The following is a 27,040-nucleotide window of genomic DNA, read 5'->3' as shown; positions in this document are numbered from 1 at the left end:
CCCATGTCAGGGAACACAGAGAGTATTCGCCACTCACAATCAGTCTGCTCTGGAGGGTTGTAACCTTGACTTTACTGCCATTTGGGGCCAGTTCACTCTATTGTGGAAAGTGGGGCTATCCCACACACTCAAAGATGGTAATCATCCCTGGCCCCTACCCACTGGGATGCCAAAACCAGAAATATCTCTGGTCATTGCCAAATGTCTTGGAGGGGACGGTGGCCCTTTAAATGGCCCTTGCTGAGAATCACAGCTCTAGTAAACAGTGTTTCATGACAATTCTGGATCCTGGACACTGTGGCCGTGAGAAGTGCGGTGGGGCTCTCCATCCTCGGAGAAGGAGCCCGCCTGTGCCAAAGCCCAGCCACATCCCAGTAACATATGATGCTCTCCCACAGGCTGGCTCTCTGCCCTCCCAGCTTTCCTGCATGGAGGCCAATGATGACTTTGTCACAAGTCAGGAGATGAAGTAGCGAGCCAGCCTGAGGTCCTCAGTGAGTCTCCATAGTGGTCCCTCGCCAGGCCCATAACTCTTGATGCCTTTTGTCACTTGATGGGAATCTCCTTGGGCATCTTGCCCATGACCCCTTCCTAACAAGGCTACTCACAAAGGCTCTGAAAACCTAATCAGTTCGTCTTTTGTACCTTTGTTCTCCTGTCACAAAGGGAAATCTGGTGTTTCTGAGTCTCCGACCTCGGGAGCTCTTTTCTTTCGCACAGAATCTATCTCGTGCGATGTCCGATGCATGCTTCTGTCTAGGCCAGTGGTTCTCAATCTTCCTCACGCCGTGACCCTTTAATGCACCTCCCCATGTTGTGGTGACCCCCAACCATAAAATCATTTTTGTTTTCACTTTGTAACTGTAATGTTGCCACTGTTATGAATCGTGACATAAATCTCTGATATGTAGGCTATCTGATATGCGACCCCTGTGAAAGGGTCCTTCGACTCCCAAAGGGGTCAGGACCCACAGGTTGGGATCCACTGAACTAGTTGGTCATCTACTTTTTGCTAAGGTAATGAAGGCAGCTCAGCATTCCCAGCACAGGAGTGGAGCAACAGCCCAGGGATGGTAGGGGCCAGGCCTTCAGCATGAGAGAGACGCCGTCTACTAGCAAGTCATCCCCCTAGCTCTGGTTCCTCATGGACAGAAGCTGCCTGTCACTGTGGTGGCCCCACCCCCTTGGCCATGCCCCCAGCCACCCTCCAGCCAGTGTTCCAGTGTTCCATCCACACCAGTTTCCTGTTGACATCTCCGTCCAGTTCATTCTAAACAGTGCCTTGGAGCAAGCTATTGACGGCCCATCCTCCTGTCCCTGGGGGACAGCATTCTGGCATGGGCATCAGCCAGGGATAGGGTACAGAAACAAATGATCACCTCAGTAGGGTAGATGGTCCCAAGAGAGGCCTGTCTATGTGGCTCACCCTCGGCTGGCACATGGGAAGTACATTTCAGAGAAGCTGCCACTGCACTGCCTGCTAAGCAGGATTCCCCATTGTCCGACATGTTTGTGTCGACCTCAGGGCCTAACGAAGTGGGACACTGCCACTCTTCCTGGGACCCCAGTCTTGTTACATGCCAAGAAGAGGGTTCTAATGTGACTAGTCCCCCAGACAGGACCCTGGGTGAGGAGACACCTCCTTGGCAGGTAGACTTCACATGGCGGTGGCACTCACTACTGCAGAAAATGACAAGACCCTGGGAACAGACTAGGCAAATGCAGCAGGATTCTGCATATCACCCAGATACCCTTCCCTTTGTAGAATGCTGCAGCTGGATTGGAAATGTCCCCAAAGGGCCCCGCCTGTGGCAGAACCTTGAGGAGACTAGGCCTGGCTGAACAAAAGCTAGGTCACTGGAAACGCATCCTAGGGGGTATTAGAACTCAGGGCACAGGTTCCCCTCTCTTCTCTTGAAAGCCACTAGGAAATAAGCAGCTCCCTCTCCCGTGTGTTCCCACTACGATGGCTGCTTCACCACCCGTGTGAGCAGTAGGGTGACCAGTAAGTAGGCTGTAGACCAGCCTTCCTAACCCTGCGACCCTTTAATGCTGTTCTCCTCAAGTTGTGGTGACGACTGCCCTCCAACCATAAAGTCATCTCATTGCTGCTTCACAACTGTGATTTTGCTACTTTTATGAATCGTAGTGTAAAATATCTGATATGTGACCCCCAAAGGGTCACGACCCACAGGTTGAGAACCACTGCTGTTGACTCTCACCACCCAAACAATGAGCCAGACAAACCTTTCCTCATTGAAGCTGATTGGCTCAGGCATTCCTCCCCACCCCACCCCCCAGGAATGAAGAGTTAATTAAGTGGCAGGAACTCAGTGATGCTGGGAACCAGGGCTCATACTGCAAGACGAAGGGGAGTGTGGGGAGTGGGGGGGAGGCGAGCTCTATAATCCCAACCGAGCTTTGAGTATGATGAGCTCACAGCTTTTCACAGACTGTGCAGTCTAGCTCTGCGAACTGCCAAGGCTCTGTAGCAATGACGAGAGGTAACAGGGAGCGGGGTCACAGCCAGGTCCTTGTTTCTTTATGTCATTGTCTACTAAAACCAACTATGGCTCCCTGAGAAAGATGCCTGGATCAGATCTGAGGAAGGTAAAGCACAAAGTTATTGACAAATATCTTACGGTCTTAGAATGTAAAAAAAAAAACAAACTTGGAGGGAAGCCGTTGACCTAACACCAAGAGTGTTACGTAACTCTCAAGAGTCTAGCAGGACAGCGAGCAGGGGAGACTCGGAGTACCGTTTCATAGGAGAATGCCAGTCAGCAATAGAAAGCATGCTGTCATTTTAAGCCACCATTTTGTACTTTCCACATTGCAAGAAATGTTGGCAAGACCATCAGCTTCAGGATGAGAGGGATCTGGGCAAGTCGAGTGCAGCGGTTCTCAACCTGTAGATCTCGACCCCTTTGGCAAACCTTTATCTCCAAAAATAGTTACATTACAATTCATAACAGAGTAGAAAAATTAACAGGTATGAAGTAGCAATGAAAATAACCTTACAGTTGGGGGTCATACAACATGAGGAGATTATTAAAGGGTCGTACGTAGCATCAGGAAGGTTGAGAACCAGTGGTCTAGCATGTCACCTCCTGATTCCCTGACAGTGACAGATAAACAAAGGTGTCCTTCCTCTGGGCATAGACACACACTCCTCCTGGGGAGAACTCTTCTGTAGCCAGATGGTTGTTCTCCTAAGGTCCCCGGCATAGGAGCTGGCTATCACGACTCTGTCTTTCTTACCTGCGTGTCAGCGTTTAAGACTTTAATCCTCTGGGTAGAAATGAAGAGGTCTACCTCTGTCAGTGTCTGAGCATCACCCTCAGAATTCTAAGAAAGAACAATATGTGTGGTTACAACCCAAAGGTCCACCACAGTTCACGGCCTGACACTCAGTGACCTGAGGCGACATGCAAGGAAACACTAATCCAAAATGGAGTAGCCACAGGAAGCCTGCATGCTTGGTGAGGGATCCCCTCTAAAGTGTGAGTTCTCAAGGTCCAGACCACAGAGAGAAGAGGCATCTTGCCATGAAGGTACCTCCTTGGCAGCAAGCATGGTCCCCTGGCTAATTCTTGCTAGATGCAGTGACTGTCACCACACTCCAGGTAGGCTATTGAGGTTGGAGACTCTAAGACGGGAGAAATGTTCTCAAAGAGGTTTGACTCAGGCCTAGCCCTTCCTTTTTTGCTTAAATGTTTACAATCACATGGATGCCATGGTCAGGCCTTCCAAACAACCATGAGAGATGGAGGACAGGACCAGGAAGGAGCATCAAGGGACAGTGACATACAGGTAGGGGGAAGCTGCCACACCTCGTTTGTGGCCATCACTGGAAGCAGCTGCATCTGTCCCTCTGTCAGCTGTGTTTCAACCTTCTGCTCTGGAGGCCGAGTAGCTACTCAAGGCCTGCCCCTAAGCAGGCCAGCTGTCTAATTGGTTTTCACACCTGTGAGAATCCCAGTTACCTCACAGTAGCACTGAGAAAGAGCCCCCCCCCCCCCCAGGACCTGCTGGAGTAAATAATTCAGTGAAGTCACTAAGGAGCCCGGGGTGGTATCCTCCATGACAACATAGCAGAAAGTGGATTTAATCACTCAGAAGACAAACTTTCGATTGAAATTCTCCCCCACAGAATTCTAATTCGAAGAGAGGCCCTGTATTCCAGTGACTATATACATTCTAGTTCTGTTTTAAAGATCTTTGGGGGTAGTCTGTCTACTACAAGGTAATGCTACTTTGAAATAATTAGGGGGAAAAACACTTCTAGACAATCCAGTTGAAGAAAAAAAAAATCTTCAGGAGTATGAAGGGCTTTTTCCTCTGTTTGAAAAACAAAACCTGGGTTGTATTTGGTGTCAATGGAGTCCCTAGCATCACAACTTGAAATTGTTTAGGGCAGCATACAATGTAAATGGGTTTCATTATTCCATCACGACATCTTCAAACATAGGTGGCACCATACCTTATATGTTATGCTATGGGTTTATGGCTCACAAGTGGGAAAAGCCAGAAGTAAATGAAAACAATGTTATCGGTTGGCTGAGTTCAGCAAAGGAACTGGAGTGAAGACACTCATGTGGACTAGACTTGAGCAGTGGGTAAACAGATGGAGGAGAAACTGACAAAGGGGATGGGGTAGGTCATCTGTGACCTGCAAAGGGATGGGGTTAATAACCTAACCTGCAAAGGAATGGGGTTGGTAATCTATGACCTGCAAAGGGATGGGGTTAGTCATCTGTGACCTGCAAAGGGATGAGGTTGGTTATCTGTGACCTGCAAAGGGATGAAGTTGGTAATCTGTGACCTGCAAAGGGATGGGGTTGGTCATCTGTGACCTGCCCTGGCAAAAGATGGAGAGAAGCAAAATCCTTCAAAAGGATACCAGAGATCTGGATGAGCCATGGCTCAGCCAGCACAGTGTTCCCCACTAGATCATAAAAGGGGACCTGCATAATGACCTCCAGGTGCTGCCCAGAAAGAAGTCCCCTTGAGCAAACAAGCCTGGCTGCTGATGGCTGTTTGGAAAAGAGCTGCCCCGTGTCTCACTCCATCAGAGCCTGTATCTCTATAGGCTTTCTGGGCCTACAGATCCAGAAGTAGGAAAAGAACCCTATCAATCCAACCCCAAGGCTCTCACATTCCCCAGTTCTGGGCAGCACAAAGGAGGACAGGAGACAGCAAACACGCAGGCACTCTACTGCAGGGATGCACATCCCAACCACAGGCCTGCAATCTTGCTTTGCCAAGAGACTCTTAACATCCAGCCTGCCTGGGCAGAGGGAGAGGGGTGAGTTCATTTCACCCCCACCCCCAATTCAGCACTCTCCTAATGAGAAATTAAAACCTACAAGCTCTGTGGTATTGTTTGAATTCCCACCAGAAGCCGCCATGCTTAGAACAAGGCATGCATGCACCAACCCACCGACGCACACATGCACATGCCTCTACACACACACACACACACACACACACACACACACACGCGCGCGCACACAAGCACCACTGTCTCCGGCCCACATAGGTCCTACACACCGCTTTTTTCTTGATCTTAGCAGCCTTCTGCATCCTCTGAGTAGCATAGAAGAGAAAAGAAAACATCAGGAAGGAAGCCGAGGTGAGGTTTATTTCAGCCTTGTGCTTAATAGGAAGAACTCAAACTCTGCAAGTCCCCTGCAGGGACCGATGGACTGTCACCACCGCTGTGCTGAGAACACACAGGAAAGAGAACCCGTTCATGCACACCAGCCCCAGTGGCAGAAATGATTATACCAGAGGATGGGATCAAGTACCAGGGAACAGTCAGGGCTGGGTCAGGAGCCATAGGGCCCAGAGCCTTTGTCAGGGACAGGGGCCTGCTAGACTCAGCCCTGGCACTCCCTGCTTTGCCTTTTCCTCACCAGCACAGAAGGTCTTGTCTCATGGTACCCTCTGTTCCCATCCAAGGTTAGTGTGTGGTGGGAAGGGGATGGGGGGGGGGGAGTTCCACACTCCCACAGGCTGGTAGTATATTCAAGCTCCACTTTATCCAGGGTGGGGAATATTGCCACATTCCCTCCCTCCGTGTTAATGTGGTCTCATATCTCCCTTGCCCACCATCACCTGCTGGAAAAAAACCACACAGGCCAAAAAGCCTACAGAGCCTTGAGTGTCAGTGTTCCTCAAGGCTATGCATTTGAGTGACATTTGATGGATTCTTCCCTGCTCCCCAGAGCACTTCAGTGCTAAAAATACACTTTTGGGACAGGATTTAAGTCTCCATACAAAGATGCTTAAAGATGGGACTGCTTCAGAGCTATCAGCTATCTTTGAAAAATCAGTTCCCAGGGACTGAGTGGACCATGTTTAAGGAGCCAGTGGCAACTGTGTCCAGCTGAGCATTTGCCAGCCAGGCTATAGGCCTCTTTTGAGATGCTGGACCATGCCTGCTTTCTGTGCTGGAACGAGCAAGCACCTGTATCCCACTGTACTCCTCCCATTTCAGAGCTCCTCCCAGAGGCTCACCCAAGTAACCCTCAGGGCCCAGAAGTACCCCACCTTGACTCTGCTGACAGCTTCTTGAGCCTGCATCATTCGGATGTTTTTGGAGGGGTTGCGCTCGGAGAGCAGCTGGGTGGAGCCCAGGTAGTTAGCCGCAAAGATGATCCCATCGATGAGGTCTTCTGGCTCACAGGGCCCTGGAACTGAGGAAGTGCAGAATGAGGACTTTCCTGAAAGAGGCCCACCAGGAACCGGGGACTTACATACCCAGCACAAGGTACACGGTGACCAGGATGGTGAAGCCGGAGGGGTGAGCTCTGCAGTGGATCTGCAGCTCAGGGGAAGCCAGTACAAGTCACATAACTGACACGTGGCTAGATCACTCTGCGTGAAAAGGGTGATGAGGGTTACTCCAGGACCCCAGATGACTATTTTTCAAGATAGCTCAACCTCCCGGGGTGACACACCTGCGGTGGGAATGCTTCTCAAACACAGCAGCATGTTACACACTCTCACAGCGGTATGTGAAGGTCCTTCCTTCACTGTGCAGCTGGACTCCTGCTAGCCTGCAGCTTCTCATCCCACCCAACCCAGGCCTCAGCCAGGCAACACCATCCTGGCTCTATCTGCTATCTCTAGACCCTAGACCATGACAGCACCACAGAAGCGCTGCTGACAGAGTGCTCCGTCTCTATTGTTCAGTGCAAGGGCCATGGGCACGCATGCTCTGAGCACTTCAATGGAAGACTGACACCATTCCTGAAGACGCAGCTGTCACTCTGTATCTGGGGTTCACACCTATGAACTCCAGATCATGCACTATGCCGTGAGACCTGAGATGGCTGTAGCCACACTGGGCAAGGGCAGACTTTTCCCTTGTGGTTATTCCCTAAAACATACAGTGTGACCATTGTTCACATGACACTTCCACTGCATCAGGCACTTTTAAGCCATCTAGTGATAAATTTTGAGTGTGCAGTAAGGTGTGCAAACTACATTTTAATACAAGGGACATGGACAGCTCTCAAAGGGGTCTTGAAACCAGGTCTCCATTGACACAGAGGGAGGAATGACTGCAATTTTAATAAACTAAAACATTAAAATCCACATGGTGGTGCATGCCTTTAATCCCAGCACTAAGGAGGCAGAGGCAGGTGGCTCTCTGCCTGTCTATTGACCAAGTTTCAGAACAGTCAAAGCTACACAGTGAAAGCCTTTCTTGAAAAAAACAAAACTAAGCCAAGTCAGTGGCCCATGGTTCCTAGGCATTGTAGCTCTAGTGAGGGGGCAGATGGTGACCATTTCAGGGCTTGTCCTGCCTGTTGCAAGGACTGAGTTCTTCACTTGAGACACAAAAGCTCCCATGGGCAATACAGAAATGAATGGGCAGGATGTAGGTGTAGGTGATAAGACCAGGCTTTCTGGGTTCGAACAGGCAGTCCAGCAACAGCACACAGCGGCCTGGCAAACAACTGCATCACAGGTTTCTCCTCCCAATGCCACTGTCACCTTGCTGATGGCCAGTGCAGCTGCATCCTCTGTCACTGGGGTGGCAGCTTTCCTGTCACACTTCTTCGAGTCACCCATTCTAGCCTCTAGCTCAGTGATGGCTTGGGTCAAAAAGACCAATCCAGCGGAATCCCTCTGGTGGATGACAGGCCATCGTGGACTCTCATGAAACCTCACTCACCTAGAACTCTATCTTAGATCATCAGACTCCCATCCCACAGTGATGGCCACACACACTAAACATGCACACTAAACTGCTGGGGGCCGGGTTGGGGGGCACACACTGTGGCTCTGGACCTCACACACTGGCCCCGTGCTCCTCCTGGGAGTAGAGAGGTGTGAGCTTCCAGCAACGAAGAGCTCTTGGCTCTGAATGGGGAGGAATAGCTTCTGTCAAAGGCACCTTCAGCCATTAAAGCAACCAAGTGTCTGTGAGTGTCTTAGTTCAATCTCAGATGAGAGGAGATGATGGCTACTAGGTCTGAGGGAATGGCTGGTACCCTGGGAAGGCAAGTATGGCATCTGATGTGATTCTCTCTCCCTCTTGTTCCTCTCTCCCACCGCCCTCTCTTACACACACCATGACCACAAACACCACAAGGCCATGGAAGGGGAGGGGGACTTGTTGGGAAAGAAGGGTTTTAGGAGGAGAGGTAGGGGTGAGATAGGGTAACCAGGTATAAAAACAACCAAAGTTAATAATTAATATACATGTATCAAATGACCAAAGAATAAAGAGGAGTTATCAAGACTTTGGCTCACAAGCCTGGGGACTCTGAGCCTCTGACCTTACAGCTGAGACTTCAGGGGGTAAATCGAGGACCCTGCTCAGCATGTGAGCGGGCCAAGAGAATTCAGTAAGACCCAGGATTGGGACAGGGATGCTCAAACCACAGGTAGCCAAAGTAGAAGAGAGCAGAATCAGGAGACTCCTCCCCAGTTAGAAATTTTCCAGGCCAAGCACTTCTTGAAGGTCACAGACCCACACTAGCTTTCTCACAAAAGGTCTCCCACACCCTGCCTCCAAGGACAAGAGAGCCTCACTGACCCTGCAGCTCTCCATGGTCAGGGTCTAATCAGGCTCCTTTTTGTGATCAAAGGCACCACAGACCTGGGTCTGGAGCTGGCTGGTAGCAGCTACGGCCTTTGTACAGGTGGACCAGCCAGGGGGTTCTGAGGCCATCCAACACAAAGGGCAGGAACTATCAACGCAGAGGATTCCACTCTGACATCTGGGGCTTCAGGCTGAAGGACATCAGTTTTTTTCACCATCGGCTTCATTCTCTCCAGTGAACACAGGTCAGAGATGTCTACCCACCAGGGGGCATCTCACAGGCCTCATCCCCCAAGCGGGGCCCAATACAATAATAAATTTCTTCCTCCTCTCTCCCACCTCTGTTAAAGTGTGTATAAGTGTGTGTGCATGTGTGTGTGTGTGTGCGTGCGTGCGCGTGTGTGTGTGTGTGTGTGTGTGTGTGTGTGTATGTAAAGAGGAGATGGGTATAGCACTGTGTTCCATGGATGGTGCAGGGACTTCATCTGCCCTTAGTGAGACTCAGCCAATACTGTGATCTACACTAGGGAGGGAGGTGTCCTCAGTTCTATGGGAGGGAGGTAGAGGAACAGGGACAAGTCTTGTCTTCTGAGTCTGACTCCCACTTTCAGAAGCTGCTGCCCTATGACTCCTGGCAGTTACCCAGGTGACCTGACCAGCTTTCTGGACCAGGCTTGAGCTCACGTTTTCATGCATGCTGACAGGACTGTTACTCCTCACTAATCTGAGACCAGCGGAGGGCGCAGACCCTTTGTATGAAGTGTGCTTGCTCTTCCTTTGCCGAACTCCGGCAACAACCTTAGCTGACACCAGCAGAGGGCGACTGAGAGCAAACAACTACAAATGCTTAACCTGAGTCCCTAGAGGGCAGCCTGCCCCTGCTTGATGTACCTCTGACTCACCCATCTCCTGTCCCCTGTGTGTGCAGTTGAGAGGGGTGTGAGACACTGTTCTTCCTTCCCTGCCAGAAGCAGCCTTTGTTTGCAGCTTAGTTAGCGAGCTTGTTGTCCTGTCCAGAGAGTCCTTGTGCTCTCTGTACAGCCCTGGGGTGTGCACTTAGACCTGTGGCTTCTTGTCTGCTCTGTGGACTGGGAAGTACTGGGGTCTCATGGAGCTGTATCTGGTATCACACATCTCTGCTATGCTACCTGGGTGGGACAATAAATCCTGTGTGTAAGGAGTAAGCAGAGGCTGCCAGCACGACAGCCTAGTCTGTTAGTCACCTGAGCTCCAAACCTTTCTACTTCCGCCCCAGGGCATGGTTGTGGGGCTGGAGCACAGAGCCAAATGGGTAGAATTCTGTGTAGCTGGGAAGCCCCAGGTACAGCTGCTTTGCCTGACTCACCAGCCCCGTGTGACAGCAGGGTCCCGGCCATCAGTCGTTTACAGTTCCATGAGAGCAACCTCATTATCCCATTTTATGAGAAGGGACATTTTAAGCAAGGTCAAATGACTTTCCCCAAATCAGTATCCTGACTGTGAGGACTTGTGATGTCACAAAACATGGCTCACTGGCCAGAGGGTGAGGCTGATACCAGTTCACAGGAGAGCAGAGACTCGTCAGGAAGAACTGTGGTGTGCACCAGGAAGGGAAGGTGTGGCCCTGAAGGAGGAGAAGCAGGCCCAAAAGGTAGAAGAACGGGAGTGAATAGAAGTCTCTAACATCGGAAGGGATCAGCAAGTCAGAGGAGAGAGCCTTCCAGGCTGAGGCAAGAGCAGGCACAAAGGTCCTGGGGTCTCAGAGAGAGAGAACCAATTCGGAAGGACCAAAGGATGCCCACATGACCTGATGCAAGGAATGAGCCAGCAGTTGGAATAAGTCAACGTGTAGAGAAAACACTGGCCAGATGTGAGAACTCTGGAGCCATTCCGGAGACTGTCATTTCAGGCTACCAGCCAGGGACATGGCCCAACGGCACCACTTTCTCTAGAGAGACAAACAACAGAGAGGAAGAGCAGAAAGCTGCTAAGTGGGTCAGGCCACTGCAGTGGTCCAAGTGAGCAAGAAATGGTGTAGACCAGAAGGATAATAGGAGATTGAGATATCTAGTCAAAATTTGCACTGAATGTGAGGTAAAGTTGGGTGGGATTATTAAAAAGGTCCATGGTAGATGACTGGAGCATCTACCTACTATGAGGGGTCCCTTGGGAAAGGACTGGCTTTTTCAGTGAGGATTTTGGACTGGTTTAGCTGCAGAACCCAGGGCACCTTCCAAGTATGGCTCAGGAGACTGCCCAGGTTAGACAAAAGATTAAGAATGAGCTTTGAGCGGTGCCAACTGAAACTATAGGCATGGGTGAGTTGCTGTGGGGAGGACATGGGGAAAGGGGGTGGAAGGAGGCCCCAGGAACCAGCTTTTGCCAGACATCATGATGAGAAGGGGCTTGGAGAGAGACACAAGGCCATCTGTACCAGGATGGCAGGAGGCCATCTACAAGGGGCCCCCATGTACTGGGCATCATGACAAGGCAGCCAGCGGTGACCTTGGAGCTGTTTCAAGGAATAGCAGGTGGGAGCCAGCCTATGGGGTGAGGAGTGTGGGCAGGGACAGACTGTGAGCCATTCCTCAGTTCTGGCTCTAAGGAGAAAAGGAGAATTGCAAGTGTGCAGAGATATGAGACAGACAGATGGATACAGAGGGAGAGAGAGAGGGAGGGAGGGAGGGAGGGAGGGAGGGAGGGAGGGAGGGAGGGAGGGACGAAGAAGAAGCCTCAGATCTTGTGAGGACTACGGTGCACAGGGACAGACACCTGTCTCCAGAGCCTCAGAAAGGCTACACATCTGTCGTGTCATTCTGAGGGGTGCTCTTAAGTTCACATATCAGGGTAGTCACCCAGGTCAATGAAGAGCTAACCCACAGGAAGGAGCCCCCAAGTATGGAAGGACTAGCTTCCATGTACCTCTAAGGCCTGTGGTGCTTTCCTCTTCACTTCAGCCCATTCCAGAGCAAGACTCGGCTCTGCAGCAGCTTTGTCCTCCATGAAGCCCCCTGAACAGAGTGGTTTATGCTCCTAACAGAGGGTGCTACCTACAAATCGAAGCCTGAGATAGGCAGAACTGTCTTGGACAGGGACAAGTCACAGTGATACACTGTGGTATTTTAGAACACTGTGAGTGGCTGCAGGAGGAGGAGCCATGGCAGAGGAGAAAAGGTCAGAGCCAAGTGCAGTCCCATCCCCCGCTCTGCCAAGGACACCCTAGGCATTAGCTTGTATCTGGGTGAGTGACTTCTAAGAAAAAAAGTATAATAAATTAAGAACAAAACCTGGCCAAACAGGAAGGGGCATTTTCTGTGGCACTATTTGCGAATGCAAAACCCTGGGGGCTCCCCAGACACAGCTACCCAACCCTGGGGTCCTGTGGAGCAGCTTGGAAGGCAACTAGCACCATTCAGAACCTGAGCACTTGGCTGGGACTGGTGTTTAGGAAAAAGGCATAGTGGAGAGAGGAAATCTAAATTCACCTCCTCTGGCTGAGAGAGGGGAGACAGCTCACAATGAAGATACATGCAGCATTAACCATTGCATAAACCAAGTATGTAAAGAAACATCACATAACTCCCATAAAACCCTATATAAAGCTTAAAAGAAAAAAAAAGTTTCTATTTTATGTGTCCATTTAAAGGTTTATACAAAGCATAGTATATCTAAAGAAAACTACATTGTTATATATGGCTGTCTATATGGGGAGGCTTCTGCAGAGAAGGTAGGAGGGAAGCGGCCAAGACTGAACACTTTTACGCATGAGCTATGTTTTGTGTTTATCTTAGACCCATGCAAGAACTTTCCATAGCCATACTGACAAAAGCTTGGTGGTTTTTGAAATAGCTTTTTAAAAAAGATTTATTATTTATTTGTTTGCTTGTTTGTTTATTCAATGTATACAAGTGCTCTACCTCCATGTAGACCTGCATTTGACAAGAGGGTACCAGATCCCTTACAGATGGTAGTGAGCCACCATGTTGTTGCTAGGAATTAACTCAGGATCTCTGGAAGAGCAGTCAATGCTCTTAACCACTGAGCCATCCCTCAAAGCTTGTTCCTAAGAATTCAAAGAAAAATGAAATAAATGAATCTAAATACTCATTTGTGACATAAGCAAAAAATCTAAACATGACTCCTAAGCATTACAAAAAGCTGCCACAGGCACAGTATGCATCTGGGATAGGATGCTATGAGAAGGGAGGTACTGTAGGTCCCAGAGCCTCCCCAGGGATGGAGATGGTTCCTTCCCCCCACTTGAGGACATTTGGAGGTCCATCCCTGCTGGGCTCTGATGGAAAGACAAGAATAAAAGCCAAGAAATCTAACTGAGCCTATGGGCCTGCATCCTTGGCAACACTGATACTGTTGTCTCTGGAACTGGAGCATAATTAGCAGAGTTAAGACAAATGCATAATCACAATCACACTGAGAATCAGAACCTGGGACGCAGGAACAAGAGAGCTCAAATGCAAGAACCCCGAAGCCCTTCAGAAAAATATCACTATGAATCCTTACGCAGTTCAACTTTGAAAATATAGAATACTACTTATTGTTTATTGAGTATAATTGCATAAAAATTATCCCCGAATTTAGTAGCTTAAAACATCAAACACTTATTATCTTGGGAATCCAACTATGGCTCAGCTGGAGCCTCTGGCTCAGAATCTCCCGTGGTGGCTGTAGTCAAGGTAATTGTGAGGCCTGCTACAATCACAAGGGCTGAACAAGAAAGACCAATTCCAGGTTCCCTGCCAGGGCTGTTGGCAGAGATTTAGGCCCCTTGCCTGCTGGCCTCTCTGGAGGGCAACTGAGGACCACAGCACAGCAGCTTGGCTCCCTTACAGAACAAGCAAGAGGAACAGAAGCATAAACCACTCTGTCTATAACCTAATTTTGGAAGCAACATCCTACTCACCACTTTTACCAGATCATGGTCAGGGTGAGGGGCATGCATGGCAGTAAGTATAAGACGATGGGATTGCTGTGAGCCTCGTGCCACATACCACATGTGCCCACTTCCTATCCTCTGCAGCAAGAAGCCTCAACCTCACCCAGATTTTAGTCTCTAAACAGTACTTCACCTTGCTCCATGATAAAAGAACTAGATGATTCCATTCCTTGGACAAAATAAATAAATTATGTCAGAATATTGGAACATACTAAGGCCATCATGATAAGACTCAGGAACTAACTTCAGAGGCCAGTTGGTTAGAGATATGGAGGCATCTGTAAGCAAGCTGTCTTCCTGGCCAACCCATCAGGCTGCGACCCAGGGATGCCCAGTGATGGTCCCTAAGCCCACTGTTTATTTTTACAGGTTGGTAGGGAAACCCATTCTATTAAGCATTGTTAAAGAGAAGGACTCTCGACGTTGCCAGCTTTTCTTGTGTGCACAATAATCAGGATAACCAATTGTCTGACATGGGAAAGTTTGTCTGTACAGGAGTTCAGAGAATCAACAGCAGGGAACAGATGCTATCAGAATAACCAGTGAATGGATCTAGACAGTGATCATTTACTGCCACTAAAATCGTCAAAAGAGAGACAACCAGATACTGTGAGACTCCTAATAAAAGACATAATGATATTTATAAAGTTCTGCCCAAACAATCAAACTGATTACAACTGCTCCATATCTAAACCCTGACCATTTTCCTGGATGTGGACAGAGGACCAAGCAGACAACACCACCAGGAAGCAACCAACCTAGGCCAGGGTGCAAAAAGTGCCACCAGGTGTAGGATACAGGGACTTACACTGTGCATCAACAAGAGCACAGCTTTAATTGCCAACAGGATGCAGTCCTCTGAGCCAGCCTCCCTTGAGGAGCTGTCTAGATCAGATGTGGGCATGTCTGTGGGGACTTGTCTTTATGGCTAATTGAAGGGGCAGAACCCCACTCATTATGGGCGGTACTTGCCCTAACATTGGTGCTGGGTTATATAAGAAAACTAGGTAATAACTTTGAGCAAGCCAGCAAGCAGTGCTTCCTCCATGGTTTCTGATTCAAGCTCCTGCTTGAATCCCTGCTCTGACTTCCCTCAATGATGAACTATCACCAGCAAATGCAAACCAAATAAATCCTGTCACCCTGTCTCTCCAAAGTCGGTTTTGGTCATAGTGTTTTCCTCAGAGCTACAAAAAGAAAATTAGAGGGAAAAAAGATTAGTGCAGGATCTATAAGAGACAGAAGGGGATTATAAAATACATCAAGCAGGCTCGGTAGGGGAGCTTGTTTAGACTTCTATTCAGAGGGACACTGTGCATGGGCAAATGCAAACACTAGCTGGCCCCAAATGACACATAAAAAAGACTGCTAGCTTTATTTTGGTTTGGCAATGGCATTGAAATTATTTTTAATAGAGTTCCCATATTTTAAAGATACATAATTGAAATACTTAAAGGAAAAATGGGATTGCTTCAGAGATCAGGGGAGAAGGGGGCTAGAGGTTAAGCACCACAGGTCATAAAGAGGTGGTGACCGTGAGTCTGAAGCCGGTGATGATGTAGGCTGATGGGTATGGTTCTGTTTCTAATTTCTGTATATGTAAAAATTTTAGGATAACAAAGTAAACAGATGGGTCTCTCAAAAGGGAGCTGCTCTTTGGTTGTTGTCTTTTGTTTTTTGTAACTAGTAGCATACCCCATCATTATGCAACACTTCCTTATTTTCTACCCAATTCCTCGAGACAAGAAGAAAAAGTGACAGGAAACAGGAAAGGAGGATGAAAAACATTCTCATTTGCAGATGGTAAGATTCTATGTCAGGAAGAAGCCAAGAAAATAAATACAAATGTATTTTGAGCTGGAAAAAAAAAAAAACCTAAGAAAATTGACCAAACCAATGGTTTAGAATTTAATATAAAAAAATCAATATGTTTCGTTGTACTTACAAACAAGTCAGAAAAATGGAATGAAGCAAAAGATAACATTTATCAAAACAATAAGTGGGATAAAATACCAAACAATAAACAAAAGGGATATGTGTCAGAGTTACGAACAAGCTTAAACAACAAACGTTTGACCTCATGGGGCCAGAAAGCATCTTTGGGCTGGGGGGATGTCTATTCTGTAGAACTGATGCTCTCTTTCTAACTAGATCAATTTAATGCATGCCAAATAAAGATGCCAAGAGAAATTTTTGTGTGTATAACTAGACAAGCTGATCACACACACACACACACACACACACACACACACACACACACACACACAAAGTCTCCAGGGAAGATGTGAAAAGAAGGATGGGGGTAGGGACAGGAACACACTACACCATGCTGTAAAATGCATGTAAATCCTATGTGTAAAATCAGCCTCAGCTGGAACCCAGTGGACTATCCCCACAGACTCAGAGCCAGGAAAACACAGCAAAGGCAGTAGTGATATCCTGCCACAGCTAGTCAACTGCTTGGGTACACGGTGCTCCATGTGTGACTAACCTCTGTCTGTACCCACATGCCAAACAAATACTGATGTATTATGTTTAATTTTTTAAATCATAAAAGTTCTAGATGAAAACTTTAAAAAGCAATCTGAACAAGGTAAGGATTGTGCAGACCTTAAAGACTGAAAAAGATTGATCATTTGAAACCATAATAATTTTGGCCAAGTAATATATATGAATGTGTGTGTGTTGTGTGTGTGTGTGTGTGTGTGTGTGTGTGTGTGTGTGTGTGGCAGAGTAAGGTTGGGGTGTGAAGGGGTGGGGTATGTGGTGTGTGTGTTTTGTGTGTGTTTGTGTGTGTGTGTGTGTGTGTGTGTATGTGTGTGTGGCAGAGTAAGGTTGGGGTGTGAAGGGGTGGGGTATGTGGTGTGTGTGTTTTGTGTGTGTTTGTGTGTGTGTGTGTGTGTCAGTGTCAGAAGAAACCAAAGCTGGGTGTAGTTGTTCTCACCTGTGACCTTAGCCTTGGACTGACTGAGTCAGGGGGCTTACCAGTTCAAGGCTAGGCTGTGCTACAGGGTGAAATTCTGTCTAAGCAGAGAAAAAACAACAAATGAAGTCACAAAAATAGAGATAAGCATAACCTGGGACAACTTCCCAATGAGCTCACTTCCTTTAAGTGAAAAAGTAGCACAGATCCGTAAGAAACATAAAGGCCAAGCCAGGGCAGGCAAGCCCTGGTCAGAGTGTAAGAACAGTCAGCCCAGGAGAGTGAGCCCTGCAGAACGAGCACAGAGCATGGTGACCATCACCAGCAGAAACAAATCCCAACCTTCAGTTTGGCCAACTGTAGCTTGAAATAACCTTTAACTGCATGTGAACTGAACCTGTACAGAAATGTATTCTTGTCCTTTCCCCCCTAAATACTATAGCATAATAACCACCTATACAGCATTTACCTGTGTTGTATGTCACAGAGAGGTCAATCAGGTACAGACGACTTATGTACATGCACAGGTTCCAAATGTACACCATTTGCTATGTAGGACTTGAGAACATGTGGGGTTTGGGTATCTGGGAGGAGCCCTTGGATCTCAAAGGGATGATTGTAGGTTAGGGATTTGCTAAGACCACGGATCTTAGTATTCTCTCTTCACACAAAAGGGGAGGATGTGTTAACTAGCTTAGTTGTAAAAATTATAGCACAGTGTATTTTTATACAAAACATGTTGTACACATTTACAAGCACATTTTGTATTTTCCAATTATCCTCCAGTAAATCTTGGGGGGCTGAGGGGCTAGATCCTATAGAGGGATGGACAAAGGGCAAATATTTTTTTAAGTGTGGTTTTTGGGGTATATAAATGTGTACATGTGCATGTATGTGTGTGTGATGTATATACACTCATGTGTGCATATGGAGGCCAAGGGTCAGTGCCAAATGACTTTACGTTTTGAGGCAGGGTCTCTTGCTGACTGGAAAGCCTGAGGTTCCAGATAGACTGGCTGGCTGCAAGCCTCCTACCCCCAGGATTTGCCTATTTCCAGCACCCGCTTCCTGCTCTCTGATACTGGGATTACAGGCAGATGCCACTGTGTCTGGTTATGTGGCTGTTAAAGATTGCATCTCAGGCCCTTGAGCTTGTACAGTAAGCTGTATAAGCTGGCCACTGAGCCATCTCCTCAGCCCCACAAATGTTATGTTAACAATTTGGATCTGAAGTGTCTCCCAGAAGCCCATGCATTAACGAAAGGCCAGGGCCCCAGCTGATGGCTCTATTGTGAATTAATAGAACCTTTAAGAATGAGGCATAGTTGGAAGAAATTAGGGTATTGGCATGTGACTTTGAAGAGGACTTGGGACCTTGACTCTCTCTCTCTCTCTTTCTTCATCTTAGCTGCCATGAGGTAGAATCTTGTCACCCGGCCCCTGTCATGGTGTTCTGTCTCACCACAGTCCCCCAAACAACAGAGCCAACCAGCCACAGACTGAAACGTGTGAAACCATGGGCTTAATGAATCCTTCCTCCTTTAAGTAAATCTTAATTACTCTGTCACAATAACAGTGTTCAGGAGAGGCTTAGGAAAAGAGATGTGAGCTGGGCATGGTAATTTGTACCTTAATCCCAGCATTTGAGACACAGAAGCAGGAGGATCATGACACTGAAGACAACAGGGTCCACAAAGAGAGACTCTATGGAAGAAACAAACCCATAAGGGAGGGCAGGAGGGAGACATGATGCCCTAGCTTAGCTTATGAACTTACAACATAGTGTTGGACTTCACTTCTGATGAACGATATGCATTTGAAATCAATAGGATGCCACTATATACCTAGTGCCTGGGGTAAGGTCAGCTGGATGGCACGCACAGTCAGCACTTTTATCAACAGCCGTCAGAGCTGGTATAGCTTGAATATGAAGTGTCTCACCAAAGCCTTGATCCCTAGAGAGGGATCCAGTCATTCTCTGATTGGGGTGACTGGATCATGGGGTCTATTACCCAATCAATAGATCAATTCACTAATGAGTTTATAATCAGATGATATCACTGGGAAGTAAAGAAAGTTCTTGGAAGTGGGGCCTGGTTAAAGAAAGTAGGTCAGTTGGAGACACATTCCTAGAGGCTGTATCTTGTATCTCTCTGTTTTCCTCCTGTCTGTCTGCCATTCAGTGAGCTGTTTCGCCCTGCTACAGGCAGGACCACCAGAAGCCCTCTGCATTGGAGCTAGGCAAGCACGGTCTGAAATAGTAACACAAATTAAATGTTCCCTCCCTTAAGTTATTTGGGTATTGGGCACAGCCACATAAAAACTATCAGCACAATGAGCAAGGGCTGTGTCTGTTGTCCCCTCCTGCAAGACACTTCAGCTGTGTCCATCAAAGTCAGCATGCTCTAAAGTTGACATCAGCTGCTAACCCTGATTTATGCAGGACATACTCCTGTAGAACAACTCACACACCAACACAGGGCTGTTCACTGCTGCCAGAAACCTCCTAAGAGTTGGTTTGTGCTGGACTGGTTAATACACCACTGTCCATCCATGGTTCATGCCCTGGATGAATCCTTAAACAGTCAGCTGGATCTGGACACACTCCAGAATTGACCGAGAAAAGAAGGAGCAAGGTGAAGGCCCTACGTGGTCAGTGCAGTATCTATTTGAGGGGAAGGGCTGTATATAAATTGGTATACATTCAGGAAGCTGTCAGGAGGGAGTCAAAGGAGATTTAGTAGTAGCTTCCACTGAAGAGAAGACAGGATCTGAACTGAGTTTCCCATACTGTGCAGGTACAAAAGGACATTCCACAGAGCTTTCTAGAGGGAATTCATTTTCACCTTGCAGCTCTCTGCCTGAACCAAACTCTATCTTCAAGAAATTTTTAAAGCCCTCTGCTAAGCAATAAAAGTTCCCATTTTAAAACATGTATAATGGCTGTCATTGAGTACTAATGAAAAAATGATCGTGTCTGTAAAAGAGAAAAGCTGTTTGCTTTCCTAACCCTTCCCATGACCCTTGTGGTTGGTTCCACAGAGTCACCTGACTCCTAACCTGTCAACACTGCCCCAGAGTCATGCCATCGCTGGAGCCTTGTCCACTCACAAAGAGAACACCTCTATTTCAGAGTCTTCTTTGGACAGGCTTGCCCCAAGTATGCATTTTAAGAGGAAGTAAAATCTGGATTAATGCACTGAGATGTGTCTATGTAAGCAGCTCATAATGACTGATGTCTCATCAGTGTGGTTATAATTACAAGGTGCCCTGGGGCATCTGGCTCTTTGGATTCTGCATTAGCCCACTGTGGGAGAGGGGCTTCCGGATCATTTGCCTGGTTTGATGCAAGGAACAGCAAGGACCCTTTATGTATGTGTCTTGCCCTCATTAACTGCATCACAGATGACACTGAGGGTTGGACTAATGCACTGAGATATGTCTATGTAAGTAGCTCATTATGATCTATGTGTCATCAGCGTGGTTATAATTACATCCGAATGCAGGCTGTTCCTTTTCACACGTGTGTGGAGGTCAGAAGTCAACATTGTGCATGCTCCATGATTGCATTCCTCCTTATTTGAACAGGGGACCCAGAGCTCATCAATCTGGTTATGCTAGCGGCCAATGAGCTCCAGGGATCTGCTTGTCTCTAAACACTGGCATCACAGACTTGCATCACTGCCCCTGACTTTTGATATGAGTGTTGGAGATCTAAACTCAGGTCTTCATGCCTACACGGCAGGCACTTTTAACAACTGAGCTACCTTCCCGGCTGCGTTACTTGTGTTTATTCACAGGAATTCTTTAATGTAAAGGGAGAGACAACAAAGGACGTTTGGGCATTTCCCTTTCTTCTCTCTGTTGGAATAGAAGGCAGTGGCTAGAGCCATCCAGTTAACGAGGTCACAAGGCTGAAGACCAAGGGAAGCAAAGATGCTAATCTGATGGAGTCACTGAATTATCAGAGGCTCCCCTCTAGACCTCTGCACACCACTCACATGCTTCTCTGCTATATAAGCAAATGTCAAAGGCACCTTCCACCCAAGTCCATTCCAACTGGCAAAGGCGTTTAACACCAGATAGTTCTAAGTTCATGTATTATAGTCTAGGTTCTTCTGTGATCTCGTCACGATCTCTTTTTGTCATTTTATAGGACTTTCAGTCCATGAAGGTTTTGGTGGATATCAATTATCTCCTATGAAGGGATGGGCTTTTGATTACAGTTTCCATATTTTCATGATGATCAGTTAGTTTCTCTCTTAAATTAGGTCTAATTTTTGAGTTGTCCACCCTGATGTGAGCTGTTCACTACCAATTAAGACCATCTGAACGAGCATGAGAGCTTTAACTCATCCTGATAAGGTTAGAAAGTCTTAAGTGGTCCAGACACTTAAGCTTTCTAGAAAGCTACACAATACAGTCAGATGGAACACATGGACAGCTTCCGGAATACACTCTTTCCTCCCTCCTTGTAGAGATAAAACTGGGGGTTGTCTGTGTTAACTATGCCCTCTCAAGAGACAGTTTGAAGTTATTTTCAAATGAAGCCAGGATTTATTGATGAGTGCATTTCTTAGATCCATAAAACCCCATAGCCCTGAAGGGTGTGACTGAGTCCTGCTCTCCCTAGCTTCAGCCCAACAAGAGAAATGGGGCAGTGAGATGCCATGTTTTCCATTGATGTTGCCTCCTTCTGGTCAGAACCCAGTCATACACCACCATGGAGTGACAAGGAGGGTGTGGTCTCTTCCTGCCAATCATCAGACCCTGGAAAACTACAGCCAGCCAAGTTGCTGCAATCATTATGTAGCATGCAGTGTTCTAACGCAAAGTAGCTTGAGACCGTCGGAAAGCCACAGGTAAAAAGCTGGGCCAAACCCATTTGAGCCTATTTGCATTGGGCAGCGGGGAATCCAGTCCACTTGGGTTTTAAATATGAGTTCTCACAGTTAAAACCAATTCTCTTCCAAAGTAAAAGGCATTACACTGCTTACAGCAGTCAACAGAGTGAACCAGTTGAAGCTGGTTAAGCCTGGTTCAAACTCATTCTTGAAGGAGAACTTGGAGCCTTCTGTTATTTACCATAAATGTAAAGCAGAATGGGAAAGGTTTAAAGCTGTTTCGAAGATCCATTTATTTTGCTTCTATAAATATTTGTAAGAATTAATTATCAGCTTATTGAAAGAATTAATAAAAACTCACATTGTTTGTTATAACACATTAGAGGGAGGAAACATTCTCCTGGCTGAGAAAGGGCCTACTTAAGGGGTTATTTGCTCTGAAAGGGACCCTGTGATGACAGCTGATACATGCAGACCACTCTGAGTCAGCTCCATCAAGCCTCAAGCAGCAGTGCCTCACCCCAAACCCTGATCAGAACCAACCAAGTCAGTCTGTCTTGGCTTTTTATGAAATGCAAACGTGCACTGCTAATCTTGATAAGGGTGGGAGGGGAAAGTGCAAGAGGGTGTGAAAAGGAACAGCCTGCATTCGGATGTAATTATAACCACGCTGATGAGACATAGATCATAATGAGCTACTTACATAGACATATCTCAGTGCATTAATCCAACCCTCAGTGTCATCTGTGATGCAGTTAATGAGGGCAAGACACATACATAAAGGGTCCTTACTGTTCCTTGCATCAAACCAGGCAAATGATCTGGAAGCCCCTCTCCCACAGTGGGCTAATGCAGAATCCAAAGAGACAGATGCCCCACGGCACCTCGTTGGTAAACAGTGTTTTCCGAGAAAGCTTCTCAGGAGAAATCCACTCACAAAACGACCATTTGCTTTGACATAAAGTGTTCTTGCCTCCCGAGTGATAAGATGTGAAGTCACTTACCAGCCACAAAACTTGGAAACGATGCCACCTTCTTTGTCTGTTGAGAAATAACAAAGAGAATGAACATAATGATTGCAAAAGGCTGACTTATGAGAACCTTCTCAAGATGCATGGGTAACATCCCTGGCTGGAAAAGTCTAAGCCCATATATGTTTCCAAGAAGTCAGATGATCATGGCAAGTGTCTTATATGGGAAACAGGATGCTGAGAAGGACCACAAAAGCCTACAAAGCCAAACCTAGCTTAGCATGTCTTGGTTAGAAGACACCTAAAGACCAGTCAGCCCAACAGTTCTCAAACCACTGGGCATGAGAATTTCCTGGGCATGTCTTCAAGACCATAGTAAAGGAGAGTAGATGCCAGTCCATTGATGATCACAATTATTTCAACAGGGCTAGAACATCTTGTTTCTACTACCCTCAAAGAGGCAAAGTAACTTGCCTAAGCCCTAATTTGAATCACATGACCACATTATTGGTTTAGAACTGTGGCTCTCAATCAGGATGACTTTTTCCCTTAAGGACACATTGGTCAATGTCTGGAGAGATTTTGTTGTCATAACTGAGGTGTAGAGTAGTGGCTGCTGGTATGTGGTGGGTGGGGACACTCATGAGCCTCTTATAGAACACAGGGTAGCCTATGGAAAGTGACTGCCCTAAATGACAATGACTCTGCTTTTGAGAAATACAGGATACCCTTGAGTTTCTAGATCAACGAGCACCAGGGATCCCAGTCCAACACTGTAATCAGGGAGCATCAGCTATCCCAACACAATCATCAGGGACCATCAGAGATCCTAGCCCAACACCATAACCAGGAGTACCAGAGATGTCCACACCATCATCAGGAAGCACCAAGGATTCCCACACCATGGTTTTCTGCAAGTATACCAACAGTATACCAACTGCTGATATACCAACAGTGCACAGTGCAGCTGTAAGTCCTCAGGATATGCCCTTCCCCTCCTCCCAGGACAGGGCAACCATATCTCCTTCTATGACATCGATCCAGGCTGGCTTGATCTGGACTCCCTTTCCCCAGAGGTGCAGTGACCATAACACAACTGGTAACTCCATCATGAGAACTCTGGTCCAGAACTCTTATCTTTGGAAGAAAAGTACCTCTGGGATGTTGTTATTGTCAGTGGGTCCATTGAGATCAGAGCGCTGCTGCTTCCTCGGCTGCTCCAAGCCATTGCAAACCTGGAAACCAGAGAATTGATTATGTTTTTATGTAGTATAAAAATGAACTCTGATACAAAACAAAAAAACTGGATATTCGATGAGATCCAATCTTATAAAATACCTATATGGGGGACATGTATACAAGTGCCTAACCGTTATGCAATCAGTATATATATATATATATAAAAATATATATATTTATATATACTTTTACATTTCTAAAATGTTTAGCTTTTATTGTTTGCTATTATTTTATTTTAATAAAGCACATAACTGATCACTTGAATTATTTTCAATGTACAGCTGAAGGGCATAAAGTGTACAGCCAGGCATCACCACCACCCAGTCTAAGAACACCCTTCATAATACAAGATTGAAATCTGGGATGGAGAGACTGCTCGGCAGTCAGGTGTGTGTACTGCTCTTCCGGAGACCCTGAGTCCAGTTCCCAGATACACACACAGCTACCCTTAACTCCAGCTCCGGGGGACCTGACATCTTCTGGCCTTCATGGGCACTCATAAAGATACTTACAAATCAATAAAAAGAAAGGCAAATGTTCAAAAATAACCTGAATCCAGGCAACGACAGCCTCCTGTTCCCCAGTCCTCTTTGCTGTACCACCTCCATCCACTCGATTTCCTGGATCTGTGAATTGACCAGCTTAATACCTGGGATACATGGTACTACATAGTGTCATCTGTTGGTGACTGGCCTATTTCACTTAGCATAATGTCCTCAAAACTCATCCACACGATCAGAATGTCCCTTTTTTGAGGCTGAACAGTGTTCCACTGTATGTATGTGACATGCTCTTTAACGCACCTGTTGAAGGTAGCTTGGGCTGCTTCGCCCTTCGACTCTACCAAGTAATACTGCTGAGAACTTGGACGTGTGAGCATGTTTTTTGAGACTTTTTGTTTTCTTGGACCTACACCCACAATTACAACTACTGAATCAGACGCTGAATACACTTTGGTTTGGTTTTGTATGATTCTCTGTAGTATTTCCCATTGTGGCACATTCCTCTCATATTGTTTAAGAGTTAAATATCATATTGTTAGAATAAATCCAGGTTCTCGGGTGAGAACAGATGCAAATGAATTGGTCTTCTACTACTACCACAAAAAACTGTCATAAGGCACTAAGTCTCTTTTAAAAATGATCTCAACCCATAACTTCCTTTACTTCAAACAATATGATTTAATACTTAAGATACATTTTCTGCATTTCATTCCTTATACCATGCAAAAAAACAGACGCGAAATCCAAGGTACTGAGGTCACCAACCAAGCCAAATAGTTCTGGTGGGCAGCATCCTAAGTCGTGGGACTTCCCGGAAATAACAGTAAACAGTAACATGATTTTTTTGGAAATAGTAGCAAACAGTAGGATGCTGACACAATAACCTAGTGGCAGGAAGTTGCATTTATACCACAGGGCCCTCGCTTTGATGAGATGGGCTTCTCACTTGTTTCAGGGTCTGCCAATGTTTCTGGGAATATGTCAGGGTATAGCTGTATATCTTGGTTCTATCCTGTCACCTACAGAGGTTCTCAACCTTCCTAAAGCTGTGATCCTTTAATACAGTTAGCTCCTCACGCTGTGGTGACCTTCAACCATAAAATTATTTTTGTTGCTACTTCATAACTGTAATTTTGATTCATACTATAAATATCTGATATGCAGACACTCTTAGGCAACCCCTGTCAAAGGATCACTTGACCTCCACAGGGGTCACAACCACAGGTTGGGCGCTGCTGGTCACTGCCATATTCTACTGATGGAGTCCACTCCTCCGGTAGGTCTTCAGAAAAAAAAAAACAAACAGGGCCCACCCTCTGGTGTTTACAGGTACAAACACGAGCCTTCAAGCAGTTAAAAATGACTCTTCCCAGTCTTTCTCGGCTCTACCTCAGGGTTTACTAGATTTGGAGGTGAGGCAGGTTAAGAACCAGGACCTGACGATGCTTATTCAGGACAGGGAAGATGAAGAGGGCGTTCCTGCCACATCTTATGAATGTGACAGACATCCCAGACACCCTGCACATGACTTGTCCTCCTACAGTGAGGAAGTACTAGGAAAAAGTGGAGCCTGGACAGGTCTAAGATCTAGCTGGTCCATCCATTCCTTCCCTTGGCCCTTCCAGAAGGGTCATTGGTTCAGTCTCTGTTGCTGACGCCCTAGACTTGGGTGTGTATTAAAGAAAAGGTTCAGAGAACTGGAGGACCAGAGCATGTGTCATTTTTCTGTCAGTCCTGACTTGGTGATGTCACAGGGCAAGAGAAAGGGAATGGGACAAGGAATCTCTCTGATTTCTCTTTTCATAAAACCACCGGCATCTAGTCGTGGGGACCCCTACCTGATACGCTTACCTAACTACCTCCCAAAGACTCCATAGAGTTGGTTCAAGTGTTGCCAGCCCACCCACCTCATCTGTTTTCTTTTCTTTCCTTTCCTTTTCTTTTTCCTCCCTCCCTTCCTCCCTCCCTTCCTCCCTCTCTTTCTCCTCTCCCTCCCTCTCTATCTTTCTTTATCAGGCTCGCCTTGAATTTAGAAATCTATTTGCCTCTGCCTCCTAAGTTCTGGGATTAAAGGCATGCACTACCACTCCCTGGACTGCTTCCAACCTCTTAATACTTTAAATGAGGTCTAAATGTGAATATGAATATATATTCATTCACACACGCGCGCGCGCGCGCGCGCGCACACACACACACACACACACACACACACACAAACTGTTTCAAAGTAAACCCAAACCACAGCTGTGCTTATCCTTGGCCCTAGGCCTGGCCAGACCACACAGGTAAGCCTCAATCTTGTCTTTCTGTCTTGGTGCACACAGGTGAGCCCTGGACTTGTCTTCCTGTCCTGATTGACCAGCCAGACCACACTGGTGAGTTCCAGCCTTTTCTTTCTGTCCTGGTGCATTCTAGGGCCAGCCTCCAGCTTGCTAGCACTGCTGGGAAGTTTCTTCACTTCCCAAATGCCCTTCAGGAATAGAACCCACTCTTCTCACCACAGTAGGCTCTAATCACTCTGGAAGTCCCCCCCATCCAATCCCATGCCAACCAAGCTGAGTTTGTG

At 46.9% G+C, this 27,040-nt stretch overlaps 1 protein-coding gene across 6 annotated transcripts in view; it reads right to left on the bottom strand.

Moving 5' to 3' along the window:
• Apba2 (amyloid beta precursor protein binding family A member 2) overlaps window positions 1-27,040 on the bottom strand; it is a 232,012-nt gene that overhangs the window by 13,806 nt on the left and 191,166 nt on the right. For 4 of the 6 annotated variants that reach the window (XM_034521728.2, XM_034521720.2, XM_076935320.1 and 1 more), the window contains 5 exons: window positions 23,887-23,967; window positions 22,766-22,802; window positions 6,556-6,701; window positions 5,554-5,589; window positions 3,262-3,348 (listed from right to left, as the gene is read on the bottom strand). In XM_034521728.2, coding sequence (XP_034377619.1) covers window positions 3,262-3,348; window positions 5,554-5,589; window positions 6,556-6,701; window positions 22,766-22,802; window positions 23,887-23,967 — 387 coding nt within the window. The remainder of the gene's footprint in view (window positions 1-3,261; window positions 3,349-5,553; window positions 5,590-6,555; window positions 6,702-22,765; window positions 22,803-23,886; window positions 23,968-27,040) is intronic. The other 2 variants (XM_034521737.2, XM_076935329.1) reach the window with 2 other exon arrangements.

This window comes from Arvicanthis niloticus, chromosome 1 (assembly GCF_011762505.2).
Source record: "Arvicanthis niloticus isolate mArvNil1 chromosome 1, mArvNil1.pat.X, whole genome shotgun sequence".
NCBI classification, from domain to species: domain Eukaryota; kingdom Metazoa; phylum Chordata; class Mammalia; order Rodentia; family Muridae; genus Arvicanthis; species Arvicanthis niloticus.
Note: the sequence above shows the minus strand (reverse complement) of the source record. Positions and strands in the feature narration are given on the sequence as shown.